The sequence below is a fragment of the Quercus robur genome, chromosome 10, assembly GCF_932294415.1.
Source record: "Quercus robur chromosome 10, dhQueRobu3.1, whole genome shotgun sequence".
NCBI classification, from domain to species: Eukaryota; Viridiplantae; Streptophyta; class Magnoliopsida; order Fagales; family Fagaceae; genus Quercus; species Quercus robur.
The window spans coordinates 41123950-41135129 of NC_065543.1; the positions used below are offsets into that span (position 1 = coordinate 41123950).

Sequence of the window (11180 nt, forward strand, 5' to 3'; positions counted from 1 at the left end):
GTTAATATGTGTATTTTTCACCGGTATCTTATTTTTAAAAAATGACAGTATTATTAAGCTTGTGTTTGGGTCCATATCCGTACTTCTTTATTTACCATGACAGAAAAACGACCGAAATGTAAGAATTTGCAGACCCTTGATATTATAAAATTGACTTTTATTGATTGATTGATTTGCAGATCCTTGGAATCATAAGTATTTTGCAGACCCCTGATTTTTATTGATTGATTTTCAACGACAATAGTTCGAGAATAATTTGAAGCCCTTTAAGTTTTAACTCAAAGCTTTACTGTTAATATGACTGTCAGCTCAGATTATCTAAAGCTAATTTTAGGCTAGTAAAAAGTAAAAACTAAATTAAAATAGACGCACCAAGAACTCTATTGACTAGGGACATATAAATGATCCTCTTCTTTGACACATAGAAATTATTTAAAATTTTCATATATAACAAAAAAAAAAAAATAGATTGACAATTTAGAGTCCCATCTTTGAGCTAATCATATTAAAGGAAGTTGTTGTACTAATTGATTGGAAAAGAATTACTTAAACCATGGAAAGCATTGTGTAATTTAAAAGGAATGAAAAAATAGTACTTGATAAAATTCATGTGTGAACAGTAGTTAGTTAAAGAATATACAATTTTAGATTATATAATAATAAAAAGAATAAGTACTTAATATAATATAATTGGATTCATAATTTTTTTTTTTTTAGGAGAAACATAAATTTATTAACTTTTTTTTTTTTTTAGAGAGAATTTCAACTTATGGAGTCTGCTCTTAATGATAACTTTTTATCATTAGACTAAGACACCGATCAGTTTTTGATATAGGCGGGGATTAAATCCTAAATCTCTTATACAACTAATAGAGATTTTACCAGTTGAACTAACTAAAACCCACATAAATATCATCACTATATGTTATATTAACTACGAGAATATAGATGTAGATTTTTACTAGAAGTTTATTTATTAAAAATTAGTTAAAGTAATATAATCTTAGCAAGAAAAAGTGAGGCTTAAAAAAAAAGCCTAAACGAATAATTTAAAAAGTTAGAAGAAACACTTTTTGCCAAACAAACACTTTGTTTTCTTTTATATCCTCAACTTCAAGGCTACCATTTGGTCGTTATTCTTTCATATCCATAATGTAAAATGATTGACTTGAATATCTAAGTAAGGGTTGGTTTGTTTTGGTTTAAAATGTAAGTTTATTTTCACCAATAACTCAGGAACAATTTTTTAAAAATAAATATCATCCTTGGAGTTTTAATGTGTGTGTCAATTTAGTTTTTTAGGACTTTTGATTTGTATACAATTAACCTTCTACACTTTAGTTTTGTTATAATTAAATATTTTACAATTTTTTCCATTAAAGACTAACGCATTTTAATCACATGACGTATTCATAGTTTTTTTCCACAACATTGATAATAATAATAAAAAATCATTATTATCATGAAGCATTATGTGATGAAATTTGTTACTTTTAGAAAATACTAACTTACAAACCTAATGTGAATTGTTTGTATTAAAATAAAAAATAATACAGAAAGAACAAAGTGGAAAGGTTCAATAATCTTTGTATTTATGTGTATCAATGGTGTCATGCAAGGTGAATACACACACAAGTTGATCTATTGGGAATCCTTCATTACACTAAAATCAAGAACAATTCTTTGACTTTAGTAATAATATCAATGGCTGACTATGATGTACAACATGTGCTAGATATGTGAAATATATTAACATTCCCCTCAAACTTGAGGTGATCGAGGAAGTTCACTTGAGTTTGAAGATGAGATCATGAAGATGGCCTGGCCGGTAAAACTTAGTAAACATATTAGCAAGTTGGTCTTTAAAGGAAACCGAGTACAAATACAAGCTACTGTAGTGAAGATGATGATCGATGAAATGACAATCAATCTTAATGGGCTTAGTGTACTCATGGAACACAATGTTGTAAGTATTATGGATAACATTTTAATTGTCGACATGGGTATAAGTACACGTATTCTACAGAACACTCATATCCACTAAAAGTCATCGAAGCCACATAAGCTCTAATTTTTAAATAAAATAAGATATATTTAAGATATATCCAAATCATAAATAAACTCTTAGAAAAAGGCAAGGGGGTAAAAAAGAGATGTCCCTTAGAAACTTTACTGCTCAAATGTGTAAAAGTAAATGAAAGATTAATGTCACAATTGTACAAATAAACCTTAAATGAGACCTAACAAATTAACATGCATGATAAGAATGGCTTGCACCATATATGATCAATCCCTATTCCCTACTTACTGTAAGGTCATGATTGTATGTTTTATGATTGTCATGAAAAAAATTTGGAGACTATTGAAGCCATTAGTCGTCTTTTTTCTTGATTGTCCTCAAGGGCGACCCAGCTACGTGCAGTAAGTAGCATCTACTTAAAGCACCAATCGTACGAGACTTCGTTCCCGTTGGTCATTTTTATACTTTTCATTGGACCATTAGAATCACATGCATTTCCTCTCATCGTGTGTCTACAATGGATCCAAAGTTTTAACAGTTAAACCAATGATTTCCCACTTGAGCTTTGCATAAATTAATTTAACAAGTCATGTCAAATCACAATCAGTCAATCACAAACACTCATTCTAATTTAAACTCTTCAATGCGATAAGAAAAGCAAATAGAGGATAAGCCTTAGACGTCTTGTAATTAATAGCAATCTCATCTGCAAATAAACAAGCCAAGGGGTTTTTTTTTTTTTTTTTTTTTTTTGTGTGTGTGGAGATTTTGAACGTGTTAAATTTGACTGGAAAATAAAAGTAAAAAATGTTTAAGCTTAAGCTCAAGCTTGAACCAAGCATAAAAAATAATGTTTGAACTTAACATCGTCAAAAAGTTAAAAAGTTTGAGCTTGACTTGATTTATTATCAAGTTCGAGTAATATATCAAGTTTTTGAGTTCAAGATCTAATATAAATATATTATCAAGCTCATATGAGCATATTATCAAGCTTATTTAATTTGGACAAATGGTCCCAACTCTCCCTACTCTCAATTAAGTAAAGGATTAGTAAAATATGATTTTATTTTTCAAGCTCATATCAAGCTTATTACTAAGCACATAACTAGGCTTAACTTGTTTTTTATCAAGCCTTATTGTTCACAATTCTGTTCATGAATATTTTGCTTGAGCTCGGCTTATTTAATATACAAATCTAAAACTTAGACTTAAGCTTGGCTTGTTTATAAACAAACAAGCATGAACGAACTTTTTATTAAGTCAAGCTCAAATTGTTTATGAATGACTTGGTTTGTTGCTTGAGTTTGAATCATAACCCTACGTCCAAGAGTTTAGAGCTGCAAACAAGTTAAATAGTTGAGTAAGCATTATACTTTCTTAGGCTTTGTTTGTTAAAAATTAAATGAGCTTGAGCTCGGATCAAGCTTATGTTGAACTTTTAAACCTAAGTTTGATTTCTACTTAATATAAGTCTGTTAAGCTAGCTTGACAAGTTTACAAATTTTATAAAACGCACCACTTGAGCACCAAGTAACCAAACATTTCTTCTCCAAAAAAAAAAAAAAAAGAAAAAGAAAAGAAAAGAAAAAGAAACCAAACATTCTGGACACAATGATAAGTAATGGCCCAAAGGGGTATGCAATTATGCAAACTGCGCATAATTAAAAGCCAAATTAAACATAAAAATTGAATTAAGAAAACCAAACTATTATAGTTGAAGTTTAACAAGAATATATCAATACTTTTTAGATATATTTTTGTAATATCAAGTTGCTTATGAGCCTAGATGATCACCACCCTTGTTTATAAATTAGTTTACAAAATTTATTTTTGTAAGCCTGAACAACACACTGTTTGCCTTGTTCAAGCTTGACTCATTTAGCCTTAAAATCCAGTCTGAGTCTGTTTGATTGGTAATTAAATAAAGAGCAAGACTTAGGTACAATATTTAGGTGTTGTTCTTTAGGTTCACTTTTTAAAATCCTGCCATGTAGATTTTTTCTTATGCGATGGAATTGTATTTTTTAGTTAAATAGTCACATGGCTAAATCTTAAGAAGGGAACCTAAGGAACAGCACCTAAAGTACTGTACCTAAGTTTTGTCCTTAAATAAATAAACATATATAAACAAGTGTTTAGAACTTCCCTTCATATCTCTATCACACAATATTTCATGTTCCTTATTTTATTTATGAATTATGAGCCTTGTTGATGAACTAGCACACATGTTTACTTAAACCTAAGAGAGGTGAGCAGTGTCTTGCTCGAGCTTAAGTCATTAAAATTAAACAAACCTTAAAATCAAGCATAAGCTTGTTTATTTAATAAACTAACAAAATAAACTAGTTTTTATCGAGTTGAACTTCAATTACTTATAAACAATTTGGTTCATATATTTGTAGGTATAAAAGAGTTCTTGGCTTCCACTACTTTTCCTTACCACATTATTAACTTTTCCTTCTCTATCTCACAATCTCACAAATTCCTTGATATGATGTATTGTCAAAATCAAAGAGTAAAGAGCCATTTAAATTATTTTTCGTGAGTGGTATTTTATTTTCTAAATATTTATTTTGGGAAGAATATATTGTACAGAATATTGCAAATATTGTTAGAATTGAATTTTGTTTTTCCCTACTATTTTGACCATACCAAATTGCCAATTGGGTCGATTCAAAATTCATCGAACTGTGCTTTTATGGAACGGAGTAATTATTGTAATTATCACGTGAACCATCATGAATTCATGATATTTAGCAAAGACCGTTTATAGGAACACAACTGTATTAGGCTGAACCATGAATAATAGTTTGGAGAGAGAGAGAGAGAGACATATTTACAAAAGGGTTGTGCATATTTTAATGGAAGAAACCTCTCCATCTTTGTGAAATCTTTTTGGGTTTTTAATTAGCTGGGAAATCTAGCATTCTTAACTCTTACTTCTTTGTTTCTTTCCCATCAAATTGACAGTTTTCTCTCATTTCAATTTTAACTCTTTATTTTTTGTTTTTTGAATAGATTAAGAAGGACTATATTTCCTCTTTAAAAAAGAACTTTTTTTGTTTTGTTTTGTTTTTGAGACTCAGTAAACTGGATCCATGGGATGGGGTGAAAGATAATTGCATGTTTTTTGAGTCAAGTCACACACTTTAATTGAGTCATGTCACACACACACAATATTGATTGTGTCATGGGCCAATCAATTATTCAATATAGCCTCTATACTGCCCCAAAAGGCAGGTGATTGTTCTGTTCATTTCATTCTAGTGTCTTCCATACATTTTTTTTTTTTTTTTTTTTTTTTTATATTCCCAAGCATGCATGTCCAATTCCAAAAACTCCAAAACCCATTCATGCTCATGCATATAGCAAAGCAAATTAGCCTATATAAACATAATAATAAACCCATCCCAAACACAAAGAAAGAGAGAGATAGACTTTGAATTAAGGTTTTGAAAAATAAAAAATGCCCTATAATCAAGTTGAAGACCAAAGTGCAAAGCCAAGTTGAGGAATCCCAAAGTCCCCCAGCAAAGGTGCAGCACAAAAGGCAAAGGCCAAAGGCAGAACGAAATGATTACTTGAATGAGGTTGGGACCCACCCGATAATCTTTCCTTTCCAAGTCTCTCAATTTTTTGACTTGGGATTGGGTCCCACCTTGGCCACCATTGTCTTTATGGATTGAATGATAAAAAGAGCACCTCACGTGGAGTCTGAACCAAAGGGCCTGTCCAACCACAAATTAAAAAAGGAACCCTCTTCTCTCTTCTTCATTCACAAATATATAATAAAAATCCCAGATTTTTTTTTTTTTCAAAATTCAATTTTTTTAAAAAAAATAATTCAAAAGTTCATCCCAACAACAACAAAGCAATTTCTTTTTATTTTATTATTATTATTATTATTATTATTATTATTATTGCTTTTTAAAGCTCACCCATATAATTCCCACTCATTATCTTTGTTGCTTAAAGCTTTGCTTGCTCTTCTTCCTTCCTTATCTTCACTCTTTCTCTATAGAGCTACTATACCCTAGTCCTACATCAATTCTTCAAAACAAAAATTCCAGCCCATCCCACAAACCCTAAAAAGAAAAACAAAACCCAACCAAAAAAAAAAAAACAATCTTTATAGTTTTATAGAGAGCGTGAGAGAGACCCACCAAAAGATTAAATAAGGGTCACTCACAGTCTCTCATAAAAAAGCATTTTAGAGTCTCTCTCTCTCTCTCTCACACTTACCCTATTATTTCCATGCGATCATGGATGGAGGTGATGAACAACTCCACCGTCCAAATTTCCCATTCCAATTGCTAGAAAAGAAAGAAGACGAACCTTGTTCCACTTCTCCTTACCCTTCTTTAGCTATATCCCAAGACCCCAACAATAACAACAACAACACTTGTACAACTGCTCTCACCACCACTCTTCAACCCACAAATTCTACTACTTCTTCAGCTATTGCTGCTGCTGCTGCTGAAGCTTCAAAAAAGCCACCACCGAAGCGAACCTCCACCAAGGACCGCCACACAAAAGTTGATGGCCGCGGCCGCCGTATCCGAATGCCGGCACTCTGTGCCGCCAGGGTTTTTCAGCTCACACGTGAACTGGGTCACAAGTCCGATGGTGAAACCATTGAATGGCTACTTCAACAAGCTGAGCCTGCTGTGATCGCTGCCACTGGTACCGGTACTATCCCAGCTAATTTCACTTCTCTAAATATCTCTCTAAGAAGCTCTGGTTCAAGCATGTCTGTACCTTCTCAACTAAGATCCTCGTACTTCAATCCAAGCTTCAATATCCAACAACATCATCAGCAACAACAGCAAAGGAGATCATCAAGCTTGTTTCCAGGTATTGGGCTATCATCAGAAAGCACTTCCACGCTTCTTAATTTCCAAACAAATAGTAACCTCAACACCATGTTACAAGCTAAGCAAGAATTGAGGGACGCCCCGTCATCCTTGGACTTGTCGGAGACAACAGAGGAGAGTATAGGAGGGAGGAAGAGAAGACAGGAACAGGACTTGTCTCCACAGTCGCAGCAGCAACAAATGGGGAGCTATTTGTTGCAGTCTAGCGCCGGAGCAATTCCGGCCAGCCACGGTCAGATTCCGGCGAATTTTTGGATGGTTGCTAATTCTAATAACCAAGTTATGAGTGGTGACCCTATTTGGACATTTCCTTCGGTTAATAATAGTGCTGCTTTGTATAGGGGAAATATGTCTAGTGGGTTACATTTTATGAATTTTCCTGCCCCAATGGCCCTATTGCCTAGTCAACAATTGGGGTCGGGAATAGGTGGTGGTGGTGGTGGTGGCGGTGGCAGTGGGGGTAATAATATGAGTGATGGACACTTGAATATGCTTGCGGGACTCAATCCTTATCGGCCTAGTGTTTCAGAGGCGAGTGGGTCTCACTCACATCATGGTGGTGGTGGTGGTAGCGATGATCGGCACGACACAACTAGTCACCATTCATAAATCATCATCATCAAGCTCATCCCCACATGTGTAGTAGTTTGATGTGTAACACACGTGAGGACTGATTGATTGCTCTTAAAAATTTGAGTTTTTATTTATTTTCCCAATTTTTTTTTCCCTTTTGTGTGATTAATATTGAGGTTTTTAGGGTTTGGGAAGACACTATTTAACATGGGTATTGGCTGGTTTTTGCTGAAAGTCTCATTTGGGTTTTTTTTTTAATATTTTATTTTTATTTTTACTACACAATATCTTATCATCATTGTTTGTGCAATCTTTTTCTTTTTCTCTTTTCTTATTTTATTTTTTCCCCCCAAAGCTGTAACTTTGTAATTTACGCTTTTTTATGTTGATGAAAATGACTTCTTTGCATGAAATGGTAAAGACTCCTACCTAACTAGCAATTGTGTTTTGCATATATATTTATTTCTTTTCTCTCATCTCTCCCTATCTCAAACAAGCCAGAAAGTTTGTGTAGTGAAAGGGATAAAACAGTGTTACTGCAATGTACTAACAACAACAACAACAACAACAAAAAACTACTGATGCATATTGAAAAAATTTTACCTAAAATTTACACTGCTTTATGATCATTCTGATTCTAAAAAATCTCTGCCATGAATCTCTCAATTGTTTTACTGCATCAATGATTAAGATTTTTCAGAGAGAGAGAGAGAGAGAGAGAGAGAGAGAGAGAGAGAGAGAGGGTAATAGAGAGAGGTGGGGCCCAGACCTTATCAGTTCCAGGTGTTGGCTCAGGTGGGTGGGACCCAGCTGCTGGTCATTGCCCAAACCAATGTACAATGTCACTGACAAACAGGTGGATCATTCTCCATCTTTTTTTTTTATGGTGCAGTTGCTGGCACCATAGAGAGAGAGAGAGAGATCAGTGGTGGGTGTTAATGACCCCACTCAGAAAATGGCCCCACCCCATCAGCTCATTAATCTAGACCGTTCATTCGTTTTTGTGGGGCCATTCCCTTTTGATGGGCACATTGAATGATTGGGTCTTGCTGAGGAGAAAGATATGGAATCTCTAGTTCCACGGTCCAAGTTGTTACTGTCTCCCCCCTTCAACATGTTTTATTACTTTCTAGTTGGCATTGCTATTGAGGCTATACAACTTTTTATACTTCTGTATATTGTTTATTTTTGGGTAAATTACATTAACATTTTTTGAGGTTGGGATTAATGCCATTTAGGTTCAAGATATTTTAAAATTGGCTAATTTAGTTTTAAAGACAACTTAATCCCTAAATCATTACACCTCCGTTATTCATTTATCTTTTCCTCATTTAGACTTATCTCTTCTCTTTGTCTCTACTCTCTACTCTCTCATTCCTCTCATTCTTTCTCAGACATCTCTTCTCTCTCTAGTCCCTTTGTTTCTCTCTGAGGCCCCTCTTCTCTCTCTCTTGCCAACCTGATCATCAACTCTTATTATTTGACGACAAGAGACTTTCCAATAAAATTAAAAGTATTTATATCAAAATATGCAATAATTACTGTTAATTTTAGAATAAAAACTTACTTTTTTCTATTTTAGCTAACTATTTTTCAAAACACACATATCTAATTATCTATTATTTACTTTATTTCATTAAAATATCAAAAAAATTTTATTTGTTTATTCATTTTTTTCTCTCTTTACACACAATAACTACCATCGACTTTTTTTCTTTATCCTTGAAAAATGCAAAAAAATAACAAAAAAATTGTTTGGCATAAGCTACAATGACTTGTATATTTGCATAAGTACCATAGCAAAACCCTAATTTGCATAACTAGATCATAATCTGATGATTTTTGGGCTTAATTGACTATATTTTGGGTTTTATGCTATTTTAGATGACTTGGTGAGAATGCTTTTGACTAGAAGCCACAATTATGTAAATGGTTATATACTTGATTTTTTTTAGTCAATATACTTGTATTTTTAAATCTCAATTCTCAATTCTCAAACAATACACGAGTTTGAATTTATCATGATTAGAGCTCTGATATAATTATAATGGCATGGTTGAGAGAGTTTCTGGTTTATACTTTATAGTGGCAATCACTACTCCTCATTAATTGTTTCGATGGTTACTGACCCCTGGACCAGATTGCATCCATCAAATGCATAAAGTGAAAGGTAAGTAGGGATTTAAAGTAGCACAAGGTATGTTCTAAAATTCTAACCAACTTGCCTTAAAACGTGAACATTAATTCTTGATGCACAGGCAATTCAAATCATTTTTGGTCACAACTACTCACTAGTGGAAATGTGGGACGTAATACTTTTTTTTGGGTGGTGAAAATAGAAAAGAAATCAAGTACTTATTCTATCATTTCTATGTTTGGATGGAGGGTGGAGAGCAAAGAAGAGAGGAGAGAAGAGAAACGAAGGTAATGAATGTATTAAATATTAATATATTTCGCTCATCTTTCCCTCCAGTATTTTTTTCTCCCTTTTTCATCTCTTTCATTAGAATATATGCCTATAATACTTTAGGTCTATTGTATCATACATACTCTCGTTACTTGTATAACTCTCATATTTTGCATACATAAATGCAATCCCTTATACAGTATTTTACACAACTTAATACAATAAGACTTTCTTTAACATTTTCATTTCAAACATATATACAAACCCTTAATTTTTCTTGTCATTTTGTCTCTCTCTTTTTTGTATTGTGATTTGATTTCAGTGTAATAATGTGCTGGTGTGGTGTTAATACGCAGAACATGTCTGTGGCCATCAAGTATGAGTTAAATTCAAGTTATGGGTGGGTCGTCCATTGTTTTTTTTTTTTTTTTTTTTTTTTTCAACAAACTATGAAAATGAACCATAAAAGTGGCTAAGTCCTGTGGGTTTCTTAATGATGATACTGCACGTAAAAGAGCCTGAGAGATGTTTTGAAGTGCACTTAAGAGGTATAACAAAATTTCAAAAAAAAAAGGGTTTACAAATTTTCTGAAAAAGTGTACTTATGGGTAAAAAAAAAAAAAAAGTTTGTCATTAAATAATAAATACATCAGGTGCGTCAGTTACGTGACGCTGGTGACCGTAAATTTTTTGGGAGGACAAATCTGAACAAACTTTTCCCAAAAAAAAAAAAAAACAAAAGCATTTTTTTAATTTTGAAGAAAGAAACTTTAATAAAATGGTATGAATGAAACATTAAAGAATTATTGAAGTTTAGGCTAATGTCAGTCAAGTTTAAAATTGACGAATTTGATTCTTAATCACCACAAGAATGAGGAGAAAAATGAGTAATGGTTTAGAGTTCAAGTTTGAATTTACCGGTTTACACACTAAATTAATCAATTTTGAAAAATTTTGAACCCGATTAATATTAGTCCAAATACTATATTTTATCCATTAAAAAAAAATGAGAAACATTCTTCAGCACTATCAATAATCAACTATTTTTATATATGTGAGTTGTGATATGACAATACGTCATTCTTATCTTCTTTAACAACCGTTGCTTTCCATTCTTATAATTATTCTTGGATTTATCTGATAATATTTTAATATTTTGCCTCCCATAATGCAGAGATTTCAATCATCAATTCATCCCCACTGTCCACTGATTCCCTAATCTGTACATGTCCCTCTATTTCAGCCAAATCAACCAATTGAAACCTTTTCCCATTTGTAACTAAACCATTGACTACCTTTCACCAAT

General features: G+C 32.6%; 1 protein-coding gene across 1 annotated transcript; it reads left to right on the forward strand.

Annotated features, from left to right (window-relative positions):
* Nucleotides 1–5986: 5986 nt before the first annotated feature.
* Nucleotides 5987–7765, forward strand: LOC126702152 (transcription factor TCP14-like). Its single transcript, XM_050400809.1, has one exon. The coding sequence runs from the start codon at nucleotides 6283–6285 to the stop codon at nucleotides 7501–7503; it is 1221 nt and encodes a 406-aa protein (XP_050256766.1). The 5' UTR covers nucleotides 5987–6282; the 3' UTR covers nucleotides 7504–7765.
* The last annotated feature ends 3415 nt before the right edge of the window (nucleotides 7766–11180 follow it).